Source organism: Vulpes lagopus, chromosome 9, assembly GCF_018345385.1.
Source record: "Vulpes lagopus strain Blue_001 chromosome 9, ASM1834538v1, whole genome shotgun sequence".
NCBI lineage: Eukaryota > Metazoa > Chordata > Mammalia > Carnivora > Canidae > Vulpes > Vulpes lagopus.
In genome coordinates this window covers 49,009,885-49,033,117 of record NC_054832.1, presented here as the reverse complement: position 1 = coordinate 49,033,117, position 23,233 = coordinate 49,009,885, and the positions used below count along the sequence as shown (strand labels likewise).

The window sequence follows — 23,233 nt, the reverse complement described above, 5'->3', positions numbered from 1 at the left end:
AGTGTGAAGGTTCCTCAAAAAAATAAAAATAGAACTACCATATAGTTCAGCAATTCCACTTCTGAGTATTTATACAAAGGAAATGAAAACACTAATGTGAAAAGATATCTGTGTTCCCATGTTCATAGTAGCATTATTTATCATAGCAAAGAACACCTCCGTGTCCATTAACAGATGAATGGATAAAGAAAATGTTATATATACATATGAAATATTATATATTGCTATATAATAGAATATTGCCCAGCCCTTAAAAAGAAGGAAATCCTGCCATTTGTGACAGCATGGATGAACCTGAAGGGCATTATGCTAAGTGAAATAAGTCAGATGCCAGACATAGATACACAAATACTGCATGATCTCACTTACAGGTGGGAGCTAAACTAGCTGAACTCAGAAACAGGGAGTAGAATGGTGGTTTCCTAGGAGTTGGAGAATTAGCAAAGCAAAGTTTCAGTTATGGAACATGAATAAGTTACAGGAATCAGAACATGACTGTAGCTAATAATGTAATGTATACTTGAAATTTGCTTTAAAAGCAGATCGTGTCATTGTAAAAAAAAAAAAAAGGTAACTAGGTGAAGTGATGGATATGTTAATTAGCTTTCATTAAGGCAATCATTTACCAGTGAATGAAATGACATAAAGGCACATATATAAAGTCATGTCGTACACCTTAAATATATAAAATTTTCATTTACTAAGATCTGTAAAGAAAAATAATAGAAAGGAAATGCCTGATGAAAATAACATTTTGGGGAGAGTTTTAGAATCAGTGAGTGATGGAGTGATGACTTAGGGGTTTTTCAGCTGAACTTTGTGGAATCATGGTGAGAGTAGGACAAGCTAAAATCCAGGTGTAGCATCAAAACTAAGGGAAGGTTAACAAGAAACTGTCCCTCAGCTCTTAAATACACCCATCGGACATCCTGAAACTACTAATGGCCAACTCAGTGCCTATCTCTTGATGATGTGGCTTCGATTTTCTGTGAGTCTCTAGGGAGAAAGTGATAAGGGGATAAAGCCAATTTTCCTCTTCTAAAAATCTATTTTTTTTATTTGTTTAGACTCAGACAGTGCTACCACAAAATTAATGATTCCTTTAGCAACGGCACTAACTGTTTCATTTTTTCCTAAGGCCCTCCAGGCTGCTTCTCTGGAGAGTACACAAAGTTTCCACGGCGCTATTTTTGTAATCTAAAGCAGTTGTGCTCTCAGGCCTGATGCTACAACTGTAATTTTAATTTATCAACCTGCCACTCAGGGAAATGCTGTAAAAACATTTGAAAGCTTAAACCCATTATTTATTTCTGCACCTGTCAATGCCACTCTTCTGTACTTGTCAAAATCATTTAAACTGCACTGTGATGGCATATACAATATCACCAATAAATTGGGTCATCAATCATGTATGTATATATTTTGACAGTGGTGTCTTGAATGCATGGGTTCCAGAACACATTTTTAAGGAGCAAGAATTCATTACTCTCCAATAATAAAATAGAGGAGAGTCATCAAAAACAGTCCTTACCATTTGAAAATGTCCTAGGAAGCAGAGAGACTCATGGTGACTGAAACGACTTTTATTTCTTCAGTGAAATGTTCTCCTCGGGGAAAAGAAAGTAATTGCAGATTATAGCAGGCAGGAGTATAGTGTTACTTAGAGGGAAGAAAATACATAGGATCATTAAATAGATTTATTTAAGTTCTGCTTATAAAGAAAGCAGTGGTGCAGGACTTTATAGCTGATGATATTTCAAAAGAGTGTTATCAGCACTTCCACTACTGTCTAATTCATTCATATAATAAAGTGTCACATTAAGCCAAATGTCACAGTTCGTATCAGTTTTACTTTGAGAATTGGTATTATTATATATCCTAGGCAACCTCCCCCCTCAAAATTTGGAAGAGATCTTTGATCATAATGAATTAAGGTATTTAAAAGTCCACTTATCGTATATATAGAGAGAGAGAAAGAAAGAACAAGAGAGATTCAACCATTAAATCTATTCAACTCAATAACAAATCTAATGTCATACACGCTGTATGTCCATTTAAGATAAAAATGCTGTTAAAATTGTAACTTAAAAAATAATTGGCTAAATAATTTCACCATATCCTCTAAACTCTTAGTCATAGCAATCCTAAACCACTTAATTATTTTAAAAAGGCAAGCCTAATGAGAAGTCCTTTAAAAACTACAAAGGATTTATGATCACTTAATATCATATAATTTTAAATTAGCCAAACTAATTTGTAGACACCAAATACCCATACATAAGAAAATAAATAATTAAACTTGTCATACCTAAAATCTCACTCATGAGAAGAACTAATCTTATATGATGTTATGGAATCAAATTTAAAACAATCAAAGCTCTGACAGGTATATTAACTTACACAATTACCATGATTTCCTTGTTACCATCAGCACTGTTTTTGAGGAACATGAGTTTTTAAAGTGTCAAGCTCCATTGGGAAGAAGTGTCATGCTCCATTAAGCATATAATCTGACCAATAAAAGATATGTGTATTGGATGTATATATGAATAAAATACAAATGGTGGCTCAGATTATTTAGATGTCATATGTAGAAATACTACATGATTGATTCAGTTGGAAGTAAGATCTCCATTTCATATACTTTTAAAATCTGTCCTGAAGATACTCACTAAGGGATGCCTGGGTGGCTCAGCGGTTGAGTGTCTGCCTTTGGCTTAAGGTGTGATCCTGGTGTGGGGATTGAGTCCCACATCGGGCTCCCTGCAAGGAGCCTGCTTCTCCCTCTGTCTATGTCTCTGCCTCTCTCTCTGTGTCCCTCATGAATGAATAGATAAAAATCTTTAAAAAAAAAAAAAACACTCACTAGAATTAAATGTTCAAAATAAATAAAGTTCTTTATTTCACTCAGTTAAAATCAATCCATCTCCAAGGAAAGAAAACTAATTGACTTTACTTGAAGATAATAAACTCTTTTTCCAGGGCACCTGGGTGCCTCAGTCAGTTAAGCATTGGACTCTTGGTTTCAGCTCAGGTGGTAATCTCAGGGTCCTAAGATAGTGCCACCAGTAGGGCTCTGCACTCAGCATGGAGTGTGATTGAGACTCTCTCTCTCTCTCTCTGTCCCTCTAATCCTCCTCTTGCACTCTCTCACTCACTCTCTCTCTCAAACAAATAAATAAATAATTCTTTTAAAAAAAACTTTTTCCTATTTTTAAATATACCTAAAGTGGGCTTTCCAATGGAATCATACTTGCTTACCTAAATAATTTCTTGGCAGTGTTAGCTCTTCGTAAAGGATTCAAAGTATTGATTAGCCTTTATTTTCTATTGTTCAGTGAATCTATACTGATTCTCATATAGAGAATATAGATATTATAAGTTTTCTAATACTGGAACACTAAGACACAGAGATGTGATGTAAACTCCATAAAGACACACAGCATATCAGTAGTCATTTTGGAATGGAGTCCATCCTTGGGATTTTGCTGAAAGAGCTGTCAATTTCATTCAAACTAATACTTCTGTCTTCTCAGTTTTATATTCATCTGAATCATCATGAATATCCACATAATAGCTTTAATTATTCAGGAAAATATTCATGTACATAAAGAGTTATTTATTGCTTCCAGAGGCAGTGTGAATCGCAAATTTACATTATGAAAGTGCTGGCAAAAGTTTTAAAGCCTCACTTCCCAATTAAATTCTGTTCATCCAGCCAAGAATGACTGATATTTTTTTCATCAATCTCAAAATATGACCTTTTCAACACTTTTAATGACATTTTCAAAGTACAGAATACTTTTGATTCAGAAGATTCCCTACTTAACTCTGCAGAACAAATCAGTTATCACAGTATAATCGATAGCTACCAAATATTAGCAAAAGCCAGACATCACTTACTTTAGGAGCTTATCGGGGAAAAATGCATCGAAGAGCTGTATTTTGGCATGCCAACTAAGGAAAATATCAAAATGAAAAATCAACCCCTAAATGTTTCATGTTTTTAGATACATCATTTCTTTGGTGAAATTTTAATTAGATCACATTCAAAACTTACCATTAGAACCTGCAGGCCATATTCAACTTCAAAATAATATTACAGTGCCTCTGGTTTAACTCAACAGTAGACAACCCTTGATTATAATGAAAGCATAAAAAAGATGAAACACTTGATGAGATTTCTCCCAGATCTTGGTTAAATTATCATATCATGCAAGTGGTATTTCAGTAAAGTGTATGTTATAACCCAGTTGGATGCTAAAAATCTTGAAGGCCTTTTAAAAAGTGAGGCTCTCTAAAGAAGTTATTTTTTAAAATGTGTTCCTCAATCATGGGCCTTTGATTGTCAACGTTATTCTCGTGTCAGGTCACCATGTCAGACCACCAAGTCAAAGATTAGAGGGCTTCCCAATAAAGAAAGGCATTCATTCCTAATTTTCTTCAGTCACCAGGGTTTAGTTTGAAGCTCATGAGAAAAAAATTTGATAGCATCGCTGCCCTTTGTACAATGAACAGCTGTCTAATTGCATTAAGTGCATCAATTCATTATCTGAAGGGCACTCTAAGTGTGTGTGCAAAATATTATGTGATAACAATGTCAGCTGCTGTTTGAAAACCAGCCTACTAGACAGAAATAGTTTCCTATTACTGTGATTGAATATTGAGTTTTCTTTCCATATCACAAAGATCACAACACCAAATTACCATTGGTGGAGAATTTAGTAAAGTAAACCTTTACCTTTGACAATGACAGATGAAGGGTGGCACTAAATTATTTAGAGTTAAGTGTTGAATGTATTGAAAATATTCTGCAATTCACATTATTTTGGGGGAAATTGCTAATTGCTTAACATTTAAACATTCAAAGTACAAACCAAGGGTTAAAAGCAAGAAGTCGATATTAAGATGCCATTTCATTCTAATCAAGATCCAGGATCTTTATCTTGATTTCTAAATATCAATTTAATTATATTTGTATAAGAATTAATTTATTCAGTACAAAATTCTTCGGAATCCTATTGCTAGGTGCAAAGCAAGGTACAAAGGTAGTCTGGAGCAGTGTTTTTCATAGCAGACTCAGTAAAATGGTGCCAGTCCATGAACTGTTTTTTTTTTTTTTTTTACCAGTGTGACTACTGAAATACAAAAAGTAAGAGAAAGCATTTAGAAACTTCTATTGCATTTCTATGCCACTTCAACATCTAAGTGTACAGTTTTGTATTTTATGAAATTGTCAGTCTGTGATGAATGGGAAATTTTAAGAATAAAAGGCTGATACTTCACTACAATAATTGAGAAATTGTGGGCAAGACTAAGTTTTTGCCTTTAAGGACCATATCATCTCATGAAGAGGATAAAAACAAAGAAACTGGTATCTAATACAAGGCATGGGTTGGCAATTCTAATCTGCTAAAGAAGATAAAATAAAAATAAGCAAGTATTTGTGATGTGAGACAATACTTGATAATTCTTAAAAGACAAGTTATGAATGAAAAGTCATGATGGGACACAACGAGACAGGTTCAGTTTCTGTTGTGGAAGTAGCGAGTAGTACCATTTGGCTGCACCAGAGGTATCTTAGAAGTGACACTGAATGACATAACTGGCAAATGAACCAGTAGCCACATCACAGGAGTCTAAAAAACTTCATGTTCAACCTTCTTCAGTGCCACCCCTTTCCCCCCCTCTCCTGCCTCCTCTTTCCTCTCCTTCCCTCTCTCTGTTCTTTTGTCTCCTCCTTCTCTCCCTCATCCTTTTCCTTCTACTCTCTTCTTCTCTTCCTCTTGGCAATCTCCTACTTCTCTTACTTCCTACACCCCTTAGTACCTCCCCAGTTCCCCTCTCTTCTCTTTCTCTTCCCATATCTCCATTTAAAAAAAAAAAAAGGCATGCCTTCAAAAAGGAGCTTATGTTTTCATGTTTGATCTCCAGCTACTCCCTTTGCTTTTGCAAGAGATTCCACCATGAGAAGGAAAGTTAGTATATGTGAAATGTTCACTGAGGTGAAGTGTTGGGCTCAGGGAAGGGATGTGACTCCAGGATGGATCTGCCCCACAAAAAAAAAATGAAAAAAAAGGGGGGGCACCTGGATGGCTCAGTGGTTGAGCATCTGCCTTTGGCTCAGGCCGTGACCCTGGGGTCCCGAGATCGAGTCCCGCATCAGGCTCCCTGCAATGGAGCCTGCTTCTGCCTCTGCCTATGTCTGTCTCTGCCTCTCTCTCTGTGTGTGTCTCATGAATAAATAAATAAAATCTGTAAAAAAAAAAAAAAAAAAAAAAAAAAACAGAAATTACATAAATTCCTAACACTGCAATCCAACTCTTCACAATTGGGGGGGAAACCCCACCTGTATCTTAATGGCCTTTGGAAAACTTAGGGCAACCCTATGATGCTATTATTTTTCAACATTAGACCAGAATGAAATTTCTCTTTAAGACTTAGCAGTCTGTCATCTCAGAAAACTGACCATCCCAGAAGATCTGGAGATAATGACATTTTACAATCCCAGTAAACCCTTAGGACCTTGCTCCATCACACCCCAGTAGACCCTGTAGTTGACAAGTCCTGCATATATGTGGATGCATGCACACACACACACACCTTCCATTCATGTTTTTAGTACCATGCTTTGAATTATGACCTACCAGCAAATGATCATCAGATATTTGACAAACTATTCTAACATGAAAGAAAAAACCCCAGAGAAAATCAGAACTCCTCAGTAGAGGAAATATAAGGAGGAGTATAAAACTAAACAAGCAAAAAAAAAAGCCCTTAAAAGCCCTTAAAAACCTAAAAATAATATCCCTAGAGATAGAAAAATATAACTATATAAAAAGTGTATTATTAAAAAGGAATATATGGACAACAAAAAAATTCTTATAAATATGAAGCATAACAAACATGAAAAATTCAGTGAAAGTCTAGAGTATAAAAAGAGCACAAAGACAGAGATGGAAAATAGTAAAGAAAAGATTTAAAAATAATTCAAGGCTTACTTCCAGAGATCAATATCTAGTAATACTTGTTTCACAAAGAGAAAACAGAGGACATAATCAAATAAGTAATGCAAGATAATGTCCTAACTGTAACATACAAGTTTTCAAATAGAATTATGCTCAGCGCAGTGAATGAAAGATGTTCTACACTTAGGTAGATTGATTACTATAGATAAGATCTTAAAACAGACACCTGAGTGGCTCAGTTGCTTAAGTGTCTGCCTTTGACTCAGGTCATGATCTCAGGGTCTAGGGAGTCTGCTTCTCTCTCCCTCTGTCCCTCCCCTTCCCCTGTTCATGCACAAGAGCTCTCTTTCTCTGTCTCTCTCAAATAAATAAATAAAATCTTTTTTAAAAAGACCCTAAACTTTCAAGCAGAGGAGTAAAAGCCACATACAAAGACTCAAAATCAAAATGACATCACATTTCTCAACATTAGGAACTTGCAGACAATGCGATAATGCCCTCCAAATTCTGAGAGAAAATGATATTCAACTAGACTGTCAGTCCCGCCAAACACATTATCAGTCAAGCATGAAGATAGGGAAAGATCCACTCCATTCTTGTATTTTTGTGGTAGTTCTATTCTGTAAAGTCACTTCAGCCACTTCATTAGCGAATACTGAGCCATTCTCCTAGGAAAAATACAGGATTAGGTTCTCATGAGCTTCTGGTTACAACATTTTTGTTAACCACTTACTACATAGCCTTGTTTAGTGTGTTTCCGTTTAAAGACAGTTTATTTCATACATATAGTTGAATCATTAACATTGAATTCATGACCAACAGCACTATAACTCATCCTGAAGGAAACTCATTTAACATGTATTTTCTCCCCAAGGCACACCACAGCCTTTTGTGCTTAGGAATACTAGGCAGCGCTTCTGCATTCTGTTTAGAGACCATTGCAAACAGGAAAATCACCAACAAAAAGCACAAAAATGCAAAAAAAAAAAAAAAAATTAAAAATGTAGCACTAAGTAGACCACGAAAAGTATACTTATTTGCAGTGTCATATCTGAACAAAGAAACCAGCACATCACCTCAGTCTCAGTTGCTGAGAGTATATTTGAGCAGTCAAATATGCTGCTTCAGCAACTCAAAATTTTTGCCACTTTGTGCATATCTGTGAATGACTATAAAAGCACTGCAAACATTGATTTGAGGGTTGTAGGTAATCCTTGCAAATTCACAAATACAGAACCCACGAATAAGAATCAACTGTATTTTCAAAAATCTAAGAATTAACAAATCCTTTCTAAGAAATCTACTGATGCTTGTTTCACCCAAATCATTGAATAAAACCAATACATAAATAAGTAAATAAATACATAAATGAAAGGTCTAACACAAGAAAGAGAAAACTCCCCAAGTCACTAGTGAAGAGAAGTACCAGGATGGTCACTTTTTGTATAGACCCTGAGAGGAGCCATCTGAGTTACAGCAGGACAATAGAGATCTCCAGTAAGGATGAAAAAGTGAAGCCATCATAAAGGCCAAGTAAACAACAATTTGTATAAGAAGGAAATGTAATCATAATATATTGCTTAACTCTAAATAATATTTACGTAGTCATAATAATGTAAACGCTGAACATTGACTGTAAACACTGAACATTGACTTAAAACAACAAAGAACTAATGAGGAAAAAAGCATGGAAGCTTATGAGAAATTTTTCACTACAGATAAGCCCAGTAATATTGTGAGGGCTCACACAGAACTCATTCCTCTGAGTAAAATTTAATTCTATTCAAAATGAATACGTGGTTGAAAGGTACATACTTCCAAGTATAGGATAAGTAAATCCCGGGGATGCAACAATATACAGCATAGTGATTATAGTTAATCATACTGTACTGTATATTTGAAAGTTACTAAGAGGATAGATTTTAAAAGTTCTCATCACAAAGAGAAACAATTTTGTAACTCTGTGTGGTGATGGATGTTAACTAAACTAATTCCAGTAATCATTTCACAAAATATCAAATCATTCTGTACACCTAAAACTAAGACAATGTTATAGGCCAATTTTATCTCAATTTAAAAATAAAAACAAAAGATTTAACTCTAGAAACTGAAGAATATTAAATAAAATGTCTGTTAACTTAGTTCAATAGTGCTCAGAAGGAAAGTGCCTCTAAGAAACATTTGTAGCTTGTAATAAGAAGAGACTAATCTAGAAAATAGCAGTTGACTCTTTAAACTCCAGATTCAATATAAAGCCTCATATGAAGAAGTAAATGGCATATTTGATACTACACTAGGGACAAAAACCCAATACGTGATACTAGAAAAAAAATTGATAATATTTCCTTAGTAAAATAGAGGAAAGTAGCAAAATGAGAACAAGAAAAAGAAATAGATGAAAGTTCATAGGGCTTAATCTGTAAATAATAGGTATTGCCACAAAGAACAATTTTACAGAACATGAAAAGAGTTAACATGAAAGATAAAATACAATTCATTGATTTTTAAAATAAGATTTTTACAATTTAAAATATAAAGAAAACTACTGGTATCCATGACAAAAGAGAAAAAGAAAAGAAAAGCTAACTTTCAGAGAAAAACTAAAGTTGGACTCAGTTTTTTTCTCTGCTATGCACTACTGGGAAGACAATAATAGATATTTTTGAGGGAAAAGATTGTAATAAGAATCTTGTGTTCAGCTACATCATCTTTCATTTGTGAGGGTAACAGAAAGACATCAAGAGATAATATATTTTACCACATACTGAACCCAGACGGAATTTTATAAATGTAGCTACTGTCTTTGTTTTGGTTCTAGATACCAGCATCATAAGGATCAACTTATAAAAATATGTTTAACAACTATGTAGTCATGTTCTTTAACTGAGAAGTTCATGAAGGGGATAAAATGATTTGTTGAAAAAGACTATAGGAAAATGATAGTGGTGGGGAAAATTTGATAATATCTTTACAGTTTATCTACAGATGAGAAAATTATAAACAAAATTTTGAAGAATAGTAATTATGAAGGAGACGATCTCTTCCACAAATGTGTCATTTAAGGCAGTTCAGTGAGAATAAAATACAGACAATAAGCCATGTTTATACATGAAGGTACACAGGAAGGAAGGTACACAGGTAGTCATTGACAGAGTCCAAACCAAGTCAATAAAGAGTGGAAGAATTATTCAGTATTCCTTCTTGTTTTGGGCACATATCTATTTAAGTAGTTCTTTTCTTACTATTTTATTTAGAATATATTATAAGGAATGCATCTTAATTTTATCAAATACCCCTTTAGCATCTACTAATGAAAATAATATTTTTTCTCCTTTCATTTGTTTTTGAGCCAGATTATGCTGATAGACTTTCAGACTAGAGCCTGATATTGATTTCCTCTCTCTAGTTTATTTTGGCTTATTGTGTTGCTCTTTTTCTAGTAAGATTAAGACTGAATTCCTTTCTTTTTCATCTTTAGTCTTTAACAATGAACACATTTAAGCTATACCTTTTTCTGAGTCAAGTACCAATTGTGTCCCATAGGTTTTGGAAGAAGCATTCTTTTTATTTCTTTCTAGATAATATGAAAGTCCAATTTTTATTTCTTCTTTAATTCTGCAACAATTTGATTGAGGAGAATCAAAAAGACCAGAATTGGTGCTGAAGAGAAAAGGAGCCAGACTCAGGTCACTATGTTCCCAAAATCTGTAGGTGAATACTTAAATGTTACATTTTAATGAAGTAATTTTATTTAATAAAATCATGAAATTTCAACTTGGAAGATATCCCAGAACTATGTAATGCATCAATTCTCTTTTTTACAAAATCCTTAACAAATGATTTTCAGGCTCTTCTTGAAGCACATGTATCTGTTACACTGTGTTATACTAGATCATAGTGTTTTGTCATGGTATTTTTCTTTTTATGATTCTATTTTCTTTCCAAAACTACTAGGCACTCAAGATATTTGGAACTCATTATTCTATTTCTTTGTTATATTTAGCAGTAACATTGTTCCTTGTAATTACTACTCTTTAAGACTTGTTTTGCCTTCTGGGACCACAATGAATAAATTCAATGGCTCTGCCACTAGACAACCTTTCAAATATTTAAACAGTTAGCTGCCTTCTTTCCCAAAGGCTTTCCTCTCTAGACCAAACAGCCTTATTTAATTCAACCCTTTTCATACAGTCTTTTTTGAGATTTTTTTTTTTGCCATCCTTATTTCTTTCATTTGTATGCATTCCAGTTGGTTAATATCCTTATGAAACTTTACGGAAATACACTAAACTGTTTCCAGGGATGTTCCAAAAGTGAGAGTCCAATGGAATTATTATCTTCTTTTTAGAAGACACTACACTCTGTCTAATTCCTGCTAAGATTTCACTGGCCTTGTGGTAGTGGTAGCACATTCCTGGCTTCTACTTCTGGCAGCGGTAGCAATTGGCAAAAATACCTAATACTTCTTACACCCATATCTGGTAAGCCATACAAGATGTGGTTTATCTTGACTCTTGACTCTAATTAATCATATCATTGCTTTGGTTCTCTCTTTTATGCAATTGGGAGAACATTAACACTAACTCATACAACAGGGTTGTAACAGGCAATGTCCAGTCAGGAGACAGCAGACAGAAACCACACCAGTCATTTTAACAGAGTAAATTTAATATGAGGAATTATTAACTGGTAAAATACAGAGTTAAACTACTTTAAAATGGTAAAAAAAAAAAAAAGGCTACAAAAGAATATCAGAATAGAAAATGTAAGGAACAACCACTATCTCTGTGGCTGAAAGTATCCAAAGAAGGAATAAATGAAGAGCCTCTCTCTCAGGCTGAGATTCACACCCCCATAGGAGATGGGGTGACTACTGCCTATTGGATAGCAGAGAAGTTCATTGGGGTGTTAGTGGAATAGGGACATAGGGTAGGCACCCTTCTACTGGGGTGCCAGTGAGCATCACTGGCTCTCTCACATGCTGCTGACAGCAGTGCCAAGTGTGTGAGAAGAAAAGGATATGGTAACCTGGAAAAAAAAGCTGCTGCTGCTTCTTTGCCTTGTGATTTTCCTCCAGTGCCCTCTGACAAACCCTAGCCATCATAATGGTCTAAACATTTTTTTAAAAAGATTTATTTGAGAGAGAGAGAGTGAGGGGGAAGGGCAGAGGAAAGAGTCTTAAGCAGACTCCACACCGTGGAGCCCAACATGGGGCTCCATCTTACCACCTTGAGATCACAGCCTGAACCAAAACCTAGAGTCAGAACCTAACCAATTACACCACCCAGGCACCCCTGCAATTGTGTAAACATTCTAATATTAATATTCAGGTATTTGAAATATTAATATTCAGGTGTTTGAAAACTCTAATACAGATATTTGTTTTCCTACAAAAAGTAATAACAACAAATATTATAGCAGAAATTGCCATAGCCACATAATATTCAATTCAAAAAATTTCAAATGGGTGACTGCAAACACTGTGCCTTTACAAAATGCATAGTCTTGTAAAATAGACCCCTGGATGGTCAGTTGTTATATAATACATTCAGATAGAAGTATGCATAAGAAGCTCTAAGAATTAAATCTGCATATTTATGGCTGACTTCACTTAAAACAGAGATAGAAATACTCTACAGGATTTTGACTTGAGTCCTCATGGAATACTTTACTCTGGAAATGTCAGTGTCAAGAAATTAAGACAAATTTGATTAAGTTCAAAGAGGGAAGACAAGAATGATGAATGGAATAGAGAGATTGGTTTGTGAAGGGAAAGGTTAACAGAAATAAAGTTAGATAGATTAGCTAAGTGACAGGAAAAGGAGAAAGCTGACAAGCAAGAATTAAGTGTAAATTCAAAAAGACTATAATCAAGGAATAACAGAAATACATGGAATTTAGTTTCACCCCATAGGCTTTATAATTGGGGAAGCTGTGGGGCTTGAGTTTGGCCTTGAAGAATGGATAATATTCAACTAAAAAAAGATACAACATGTTGATAGCCAGAGAGCTTGAGCGAAACCCTATAAAGAGAAACTATTGAGCAACCAGTTGGGTTAATACAGAAGACTGGTGTAGAGATCCAAGGATGTCTCTCTGACAGCAAGGAGTGTTTCTTTACCACAGAATAAGTGCTGGAAAATGCTGAATGGTTGAAAGAGTAGTTGAACAAATTATTAAAGAATATTTGAAGAAAGAGCCACATTTCAGAGAGTACTGAATATTGAAGAGTCTGAATGTTACCTTGTAGGCCATGAGGAGTAATTGAAGAGCTTGTTGTTGTTTTATTTTTTACATCTTGTGAAAAGAATGCTTTCAAGTGACTCATAACATATATCATGGGTGGGAGATGTGATTATACTTGGGACCAGGAATACCAGTTTGGAGACCATTTCACTGCTCCAGACAGGACTTTATCTCTAGGCCAGACTTTCAAAATAGCTCGATTATTGGTTCTCCTGCTTTCATAGTAGTTCTCTTACCAGGTGTGTCATGCTGTTTGAAAAAAAAAATCATTTTCATGGTAGCTTTATCAAGTAATCATGAATTTAAAAGAATAATTATTTTCATTTATTCTAGATGAAAAGACAGAAGTGGAAACTAAATGCCATTATAGAATTCTGTGTGTAAACATCTTTCTTAACAGAACACAGCTTAGAGAAGGGTAACAAGCACACCTCGTTCGGAAAGATACTTCCAAAATCACAATCCCTGTGTTAACTCAGCCAGAAGACAGAAAAATAATTCTTTTTTTCCCTTCCCTTTTCTCTCTTGAGAATTTCTCAGAATTCACTGTCTACACCTCCCTTAATTAAAGTAACTATCCTTTAAGTGTGTGAAACAGTAAGCTTGACTCACAGCAAGTAAGAGACCAGAACTCATGACTGGGCTGGATGGATCGTTTTTAACCTTTTCAATGTCTTAGTCACTGCATCGTGTTGAGCTCCCAGATCCTGATCCACAATTAGCCAGAAATCTGCAAATGTGTCATAATTCTTTAGGTTCCCACTCACCTCCTCCCTCAAGTCTGAAGTCCTTGGTTGTCAACTATCAGACAACTATTTTGTCAATGCAACTGAGGCTAAGCAGCTTCTCTCACGGTTTTTGCATTTTTAATGTAGGTGTATATGCCTATCCACTATACACACACTCTCTCTCCAAAAGTTAAAGTTTTCTGTGTATTCCCTAAAAGAAAATAGATTTTTGTCCACATATTATCTTGACAAAGCTTATAAATCTGTTCAACTGTGTATACTCTGACATTTGGAAACCTGCAGCAGATTTTATGACAAGTTAGAAATAGATCCTGTAGGTACCTCTGAGGCTACTTCTACTAACACCCTTGGAGAAGTGTGCTCTGGAAATTTAGTCCATTAGCCTACCTTAAACTTCTGCAGTCATGACTTCCACGGGTACTCTGAAGAAAGGCTGTGCTAATGACGGGGAATAATCTTCATAGAGCACTGTTCTGCAAACTTATTCCACATTTTTCTACCACCACTTCTTGACCTTCTGGAAGGGCCTCTTTTTGAACGCTCACTTGTCAAATTCTTAACCTTTACAAAGACCAATTTCAAATGCCATCTCTTTCATAAAGCCTTGTTTGAGACCTGTCTCCCACCAACCACATTCTATTTCTTCTTCCCGTAGCTCTCATAGCAGTTTTTATTTCTGTTTTGGCATTTTTCAAATTCTGCTTAAGTTAGAGTCATATGTATATTTTTTATATAATCCCGTGTACTTAGGTTGAGATTCCTTGAGGTTAGAAGCCATGTTCTGCTGATATTATTATCCACAACTCCCAGTATTGTGCCTGACTTAAAATACGCAGTAAGTGATTATCCAGTTTAATTTGGGAAGCCAGATAGAGTCACTGAGAAGGCTTTAGTAGTAGTTACTATTGGCAAGATGTCTGTAAGGAAACCATTAAAATGTTCCCTCCTTGTGCCGGGAAGTTTGTTCATTTTCTTCAGATTATATTTTAATGAAGTTCGGCGACAGAAAATAAAAAGAAATACTTGTGTGTATTAGTCTATTCATATGAAGCTGGTTTTATGAATTTAAAGGGATTAGAGAAAATTGATCTCATATATTGCAAAACCTAATGAGTTGTGGTTTCTTCTTCTGTAAATGAAAAAGCTTAAATTAAATTCCAGGGAAGTTACTTGGTGTCATTTAATCCTCAGTAATAAAATAAAGACTATGAGTGTGCAACTCTAAACAATTACTTTACTAATTCCCATTTCCCATTAAATTTTGACGGAACCTGAGAAGTTAGAATAAAGGTACAATGAAGAGTAGAATAAAAGTCATGAAAGTATACCAGCTTTAAAGTAGGAACTATTTGTGTGAAATATTCAAAACTGTTATTCCACTTTTCTAAAAAGTTGAGGACCTGCCCCTTGCCACATAGCATCCCTCCAAACAACAGAAGGCCTGATATTTCCTAGACTTCATTCCTTCTTGGAAAGTGCCTAACACATCTGATTTATGACCATTTTGTTTCAGTAGCCTAAGAACCAGTTTGTCATAAGAGCTGCTACGATGAGTCTTGCAAAGGTTCCTCCCATGAAAGTCCCCTCCTCCAAAAAAGAAAAAGTAAATTAGCCCATGAACAGAACAATTTATGAAGAAAGGAAAGGCTATCTTTTTTTTTTTTTAACTTGAAAGACAAGTTTTTCCTTCCAATAAAATCCTAGAATACATAAGATGCCTTAAAAGCCTGAATATGACTTCTGGAAATGCCATTTTTTTGACAGGTAATTTCAAATAGTTTCACACAGAAAGAGAAAGAAGGGATTTTTAAGAGAGACAAAATCTGGGGAAGGGGGTAAAAAAAGAAATCTGGTGGCAGGAACACTGGGAAAGCATAATTGCCACAAATCATACTTGCCCTGTGGTTATCTCTTTTCATTTCTTTGAATCTTTCTTCTTTGGAAATCCAGCTTGATTTTACAGCTTATGACCTGAGCCAACTACAGCCATGGTATTTCTGCTAAAAGCCCAAACCATTAAGACAAAAACAGGCTTGTGATTACCAAGACAGGTCTGTTTGTGCATTTCATTTCATTTTGAACTGTGACAGGTAAAATTGAGTTCCTGATGGCAGACAGTGGTTCTTGGAGATCAGATAGTTCAGGGTGCTTAGCTACAACTTGTTCTCACAAATATGTCTCAGCAGTCAGTATTGAACAAAAAATAAGCAAATTGGACAAGATAATTTAAGCAGCGACTAAGAAAAACAAAAATGCTTTCCTTTTTCTCATGCATTTTTAAATTTCCAGAAGGCTGTTAAATTATTGAACTATTTCCTAAAGGTATGAAATACATGGGTGGAATCGTCATTTTGAGCCACATTAATAGCATATTTATTCATCGGTCCATGTGTCATATTTGGCACTCAGGGAATTTAAAAAGAGAGAGAGGACAAATATAAAAATCAAGATGAATTTATACATCTTTAATTAAATATTCTCATCATCATGTTCATAAACCCTTAAAATCCATCAGCTGGGGTAAAATACTCACTAGTGACCCATGCCTGTCTTAAATATCTAAAGAAAAATAAACATATATACTAAAGCATTAAAATATTAAGCTCATTTTAATTAACAAATGTCTGATGAAACGTAACACAATAGGAAAAAAATAACCAACTTTTGATTCAGGAAAAGCCTGTGTTTAAGTATCAGCTCTATGAAAAAAAAATCACTGACTTGGGGATCCCTGGGTGGCTCAATGGTTTAGCACCTGCCTTTGGCCCAGGGTGTGATCCTAGAGTTCCTAGAGTCCCAGGATTGAGTCCCACATCAGGCTCCCTGCATGGAGCCTGCTTCTCCCTCTGCCTGAGTCTCTGCCTCTCTCTCTCTCTCTCTCTCTCTCTGTGTGTGTGTGTGTGTGTGTGTGTGTCTCATGAATAAATAAAATCTTTAAAAAATAAATAAAATAAAAATTAAAAATAAAAGTTCACTGACTTATTACAATGTGCTAGAAATTGTGCTGTTGCATTTTGCAGGTGCAGTTTGCAAAGATTAAATACAGTGTTCAATGTTGCCAATAAGCTAATTATGTTCTTCCAAAATTCACCTACTGAAGCCCTAACCCCCAGTACCTCACAATGTTACTATATTGGGGGAGAGAGTCTTTAAAGAGGTGATAAAGTTAAAATGAGGTCACACTGGTGAGCCCTAATCCACTATGACAGATGTTCTTCTAAGAAGAGGAGAGTAGGGACAACCATGTGAGGAGACAAGAAGCTAGCCATCTTGCAAGGTAAAGAAAGTGGCCTCAGAAGAAACCAAACCTGTTGACACCCTGACCTTGAACTCCTAGCCTCCAAACCGTGGGAAAATAAATTTTTGTTCTTTTTTTTTTTTTTTTAAAGATTTGATTTATTCATAAGAATACACATTGAGGAGAGAGAGAGGCAGAGACACAGGCAGAGGGAGAAGCAGGCTCCATGCGGGGAGCCAGACATGGGACTCGATCCCAGGTCTCCAGGATCACACCCCGGGGCTGAAGGCAGCGCTAAACCGCCAACCCACCTGGGCTGCCCAAATTTTTGTTCTTTAGGCCTCCTGGTGTGTGGTATTCCATTATGGCAGCCCTAGCAAACTAATACAGATGTCATACCAAGTGGAAGTCAGGGCCCAGACTTAGAGCTACATAGTATCAAGGTCTGTCACCTATTCACATCCGACCTGACATTTTTGCTCTCTTCTCCTCTTCCCTTGACCTCTACAATTCTAGAATCCCTAGGACGAGCCTCCCTTCCCTTTCTACACTCACTCCTGCAAAACATCTCACCTCTTTAATGGCTTTATTGCTATCAGCATGCTCACAACTCCAGGACTTATTTCCCCAGCAGGCCCTCTCTTCGGGGCTGCCCTCAGTAAGGCAGCCGTTGGTCACCCGTGGAAGTGTTTCTTGATTGTCTCATGCTCTCCCAAATGCTATCTTGTCCGAAACTGAACTCACGATTTTCCTCTAGAACTCTTCCTACCAATCTTTCCCCAGTTGTGAAAGGATAACGCAGTCTGCCCAGTTTCTTAAACTGACTCGGTGATAAATTCAGTTGAGTCTGCCTCTGAAATGTGTCCTGAACCTGCCTAACCCTCTCCATCCTGTCTGCAGTGTTGCCTAGGATGCTGCTATTTCTTGTCTGAGTGATGGCAGTAGCCCTGGACCAACCTTCTTGCTTCACTGAATCCATTTTCCTGACTTGTGTCTTTGTGCTTCTGTTCCCTCTGTTCCCTCTCTCCCCTGGCTTTTGATAGGACCTTTCTCATCCTTCAAGTCGCCAGTTACATGTCCCCTCCTCAGAGAAGCCAGCCCTGATTAATCTCTTTCAATAGTCCTCTCTTTCTGTTTTTCATTATCCCATTCATTTACTTCTCAGTATTTCCTGTTTAAAATGTTTTTCTTACTAGCTTTTTATCTGTTTCCATCACTGTCCAATAAAAAAAATGCAACATAAAAATTAAATAGGTAAAGAAAAGGCCGTATTGAAGATTATCTAAATAGAGGACAGAGGTTGAATTTAACTCTGCTGAAACAAAATGCAGAGGAGTTTGTAAGATATGGAATGAGCTAGTGGGAATATTAGGGAAATGGATCGACACAGTTAGGTCATCTGTGTTTGCTAATTGGCTCTTACCAAAGTTAGACATCTATTTTGCTTCTAAACCTGAAGTGCCAAGTACTGTTCCTGACACACATGTCCTTAATCAAATTCTGATACATGAGCCCCTGAATGACTATGCTGTACTAGAACACTTAACTTGCATTATGTAGGATATTTAAAATCTTTAGATCTCAGTGTCCTAGAAAATTGGGATAATACTCTACATCTTATAGGTTGTTGTTAAGATTAAATAATATGTTCTTTCATTTCTCCTGACGTAAGAATAGTTGCAAACTAAAGGACTGTTAAATTGATCAATTGGGAAATATAAAATTGCATGCCTGTCCCATGGTGGTTCCTCAAAAAGTTAAACATAAAATTACTTTATGATCCAACATCCCCCAAAAGGAGGAGAGCAGGGACTCTAACAAATACTTGCACACCAATGTTCATACTCCCACTATTCACAGCAGCCAGAAGGTGGGAACGACTCAGATGTCTATCAACAGAGGAATAAACAAAAAGCAATGTGTGCATACACATTATATTTTTACGCCATAAAAAGGAATGAAATTCTCATGTGTGATACAATCTAGATAAACCTTGAAAATGTTATGCTAGCTGAAATTAGCCAGGCTATGAAGGACAAGTATTGTATGATTCCACTTATATGAGGTATCTCAAAGAGGCGAATTCAGAAAGGAGGATGGAGAGCACCAGGGGCTAGGGGAAAATGGGGAATGGGGAGCTACTGTTTAATGGGTATGGAATTTCTATTTGGGGTAATGAAAAACGCTGGAAACATATTGGTGATCTTTAAACAACATTGTGAATATACTTAATGCCACTGAGTTGTATACTTAAAATGGTTAGAATGGAAAAAAACTAAAAACTAAAAAATAAAATAAAAAAATAATAAAAATTTTAAAAATGGTTAGAATGGTAAGCCTTGTTATGTATGTTTCATACCAATAAAAAATTAATGAATAAACATTTAAAATAATAATTCCCATGTAGTATAGACACTTCATTCATCATGAGTTTAAATTTCTTGCAGGCTGGGGAGGGTTGCACAGTGCCATGGAAAAATGCCCCAGACATGGATTCAGAATGCTTGTTCTCCAGTCTCAGCTCTGTCACAAGTGATAAAAAATTGAGCAAGTCACTTAGGGCCTTTGCACCTTAGTTTCTTCTAATTACAGTATCCTACAGAGTTGTTTTGAGTACTAAAACTAAAGGAAATAATGCATATAGAGGGCTTTGTAAATTCCAACAATTATCTAAGTAGATGGGAGCAGTTTTTATTGTATATTCCTTAAAGAAGTTTAACACTGAAATGTACTTATTAATTGCTATTTAAGTGCCCTAAAATATTAAATAATTGATGGTAAGACTCAAAGTGGATTTTTTTCCTCTGTGTATTAAATCATATTTTTTTAGAATAAAAAAAAATGCCGAATTTCTAAGGAAACCACATTTCTATTTTTTTTCCCACATTTCTATTTAGCATTCTTATTGTGAATGGGTCATTAAACCTTTCCTTTCCAAACCTTTTGTTCATTGTTCATACTTACTGTACATACCTTAGGAAGAAAGCATAACTATATAATACCTCATCTGGAAAAAATGGCCTTCATTCATATTTAATTATACGTATTAAAAATTTTTATTTTGCTATCTGCTTTCATCTTTCATTCCAAACCATACAAACCATTTTCAGTCCTTGCGTATCAGGCATAGAACAGCTTGATGTGGCACTATATCCAATCAGACATTCCTTTTAAAACTTTTTAGATATATAATTACATTGAAAAATAAATATTTAAAAGCATAAGTTTCTTGTTATAACCTCATAACAATATCAAAATTAGAGTGGTTGAACAAATGTCAACTAATTTTTTTGTTTCCCTCCTTAGTGGTTATGTCTTTGACTATGATTACTACAGAGAAGATTTCTACAATCGGTATGTAAATTTTTTATTCTTGTTTCCCTTTTATTTAAATTATCTTTTAACTGTTTTGTATATTTCATTCCTAGGTGTTCTTGATTGATACTTAAAGAAAATTCTTTACTAAGTCCCAAAAAGTATAATATAGACAGATTTTCTTATTTTCATTGTGCTTACTGAAGCACAAACATCTTGGACTTTTAGGTCTTCAGAGGTTCTTAAGGCAAAAATTCGGTTATGGAATAGTTAAATAATATGCCAAAAATTTAATTAACCAATATTGTTTTTGCAGGTCTGTTGTTGACTTAGGATTCAAGACTGAGAGTTTTGTAAACTTGGAAAATGACTCCAATCTTCTAAAATGCATCTGCTTTCAATATGACACACTGCAATGCTGTATTGGTTAGATTTGTAAAAACTACAGACAGTTCTTGCTTTGCATAGTAGTCTTGGATCATAAAGGAAACCATACGAAGTGATGTTAATAACTAGTGGAAAAAATAGAAGTTTCCATCCCCTCTAAAAAAATGTTCGTAAAAATATTAAAAACTCTCTTACTCTTGGTTATAAATAATAGAGAAATACAGTAAAATAGTTTTAAAGTACACTGTAAGTTAAAACAGTAGAAATATTGAGAATTAGTGTGTTTTGGTTCTTTGTAAAAAGACCTATCTGAAAGTAGCTTGAGCAGAGCTTGCTTTCTTGTACAACTTACACTACAGAACCAGCATCCTTCTTGTGCCTTGGTCAGTTGTCACCTTCCTTTCTAAGGCCGAACCAACTTCAGCAGCTTATCGGTGTTGTGACTTATCTCTGAGAGTTCCTCAGAGTAGGGTTCTTTTGCCCATGTCACTTCTTCTGGGGCATCGTCATCCCTTTTTATCACCTCACAACTGTATTCTTCATTCATGTCAATATACTTGCTTTCATGATGTACCTCGGACTCCATACCTAGTGTCTCTCTAATAGAAGAGGGTCAACAATTCTCAGTCAGCCATTTCTCCTACAATTCCATCCATTTGATCTTATTTCACTTCCAGTGTGATCCCTCTTCTATTTTTTGCTGCACTCTCATCTTTGTTGACCCATTTCCTCTTTGGATTATCCATCATTGTCAAGTGCCACGTGGGTTTGTCACTGGCACGAAGGAGACAAGATGCCACACAGTTGCTGTCTGTGTGTGTGCCCTGAATAATAGATGCATGGCAACCAGACACCCTTTGAATGAAGTGATGTGACTGATTGCTGACCATGATGCACCTCTCTTATTTGCACAGTGATTTGTGGACTGCAAAACCAGCAGCAAATTTTGCACTTTATGAAATCATTTTATGAATAGACGGTGGTAACTGAAATTTGATTTGTGCTGTGGGGAGATGTGCTATTTAACTAAAGATTGGTGACTGAAATTCTGAGATATGCAATCAAGGGCCCACACTGTACATAGGTCATTAGACCCCACACACAACAATGAGGGTACATATCTTTTAAGCTTTTTAGTTGCAAGTTCTGGTCAAACAAAAAAAATTGCAAGGTATAGAAATGCAAACTCAGAAAAATAGCTCATAATGGGCGTGTTAAATAAGGAAGAAACTTCATATTCCCTTGGAACGGCCTTCTTTTCAGTCCAGCCATGCAGCTCCTTTTTCAGTTCCACAAGAACACCATGTACCCTCCTCCCTCAGCACCGTCTTCTCTGCTTCTCCTTCTCCCCATTCCTCCTTCTGCTATCTAGTTAACTTGACTTCATCCCTCAGATCTCAGCGTGAACACCACTGTCGAACTAAATTAGGCTCCTCTGTTCCCCTCTCTCAGCACCCTGTACTGTTCCTTCACAGCAGTTCTGCTTTTGTACTGCTGTATTGCTTTGTGATGACAGGATTTGATTCCTGTCTGCCTCTCTTCCTCCATGAAGACAGGAAGGATGCTCAGTTTTGTGTATTGTTGTATCCTCAGGCAATATCATTAAGTCTCAAACATAGTAGATACTGCATTTGTGTCCTTAATTCATCTCCTTAGATTCAGAGAGACTTTGGTTTTCCCAAGGTCATACAGTAAATTCATGACAAGACTACAATTATTAACTATTCATATAGATTCAGTAACCAACTGTGTGAATATGCAAAACAGAGGGGGAGCAATATTAGTCCATGGAGTTAAATAAAAGGAGAAAGCCTTGCGTAAAAGGGTATCAGACCAGAACATACCTTCATAACCACTATGTTCAACTACTCAGTTAAGAAAGTTTTCCCACTAGTTATGCCTTTATGACCAAATATAAATTTCAAAGGACAGTTTTCTCAAATCATTTTTATAATTGCTACAAAATACAGTATTTTTTTATAAATATTAGTTTATAGTATCTTATCCTAAAAAATTATCTGGCAGCATAAAATAAGCCCATTTACTATTAAGAAAAGATAACATTTAAATAGTGTGCATACTATTTGAAACTTTTAGTTTTTGACAATTCTAAAAACATTTTCTAATACAACTTTTTTTTTCAGGATGCAGAACACTGTCCTAATTGCTATGAATAAAGTTTTAAATTAATACAGATTGTCTTTTAGTCTGTCAATATGAAACTGAGCATTGTCTTCTCTTAAGTGTTTTCTATCTTGTGATTTCCTTCTACATTTAAAGAATTTCTATGTGAAATGGAGTTTCTATCTAAATTATAGCCCAGTAACATC

The 23,233-nt window shown here is 35.6% G+C and overlaps 1 protein-coding gene across 8 annotated transcripts in view; it reads left to right on the top strand.

The window, feature by feature from the left end:
- Positions 1 to 23,233, top strand: part of RALYL (RALY RNA binding protein like) — a 709,315-nt gene that overhangs the window by 597,317 nt on the left and 88,765 nt on the right. For all 8 annotated transcript variants that reach the window (XM_041768619.1, XM_041768615.1, XM_041768623.1 and 5 more), the window contains one exon: positions 20,508 to 20,555. In XM_041768619.1, coding sequence (XP_041624553.1) covers positions 20,508 to 20,555 — 48 coding nt within the window. The remainder of the gene's footprint in view (positions 1 to 20,507; positions 20,556 to 23,233) is intronic.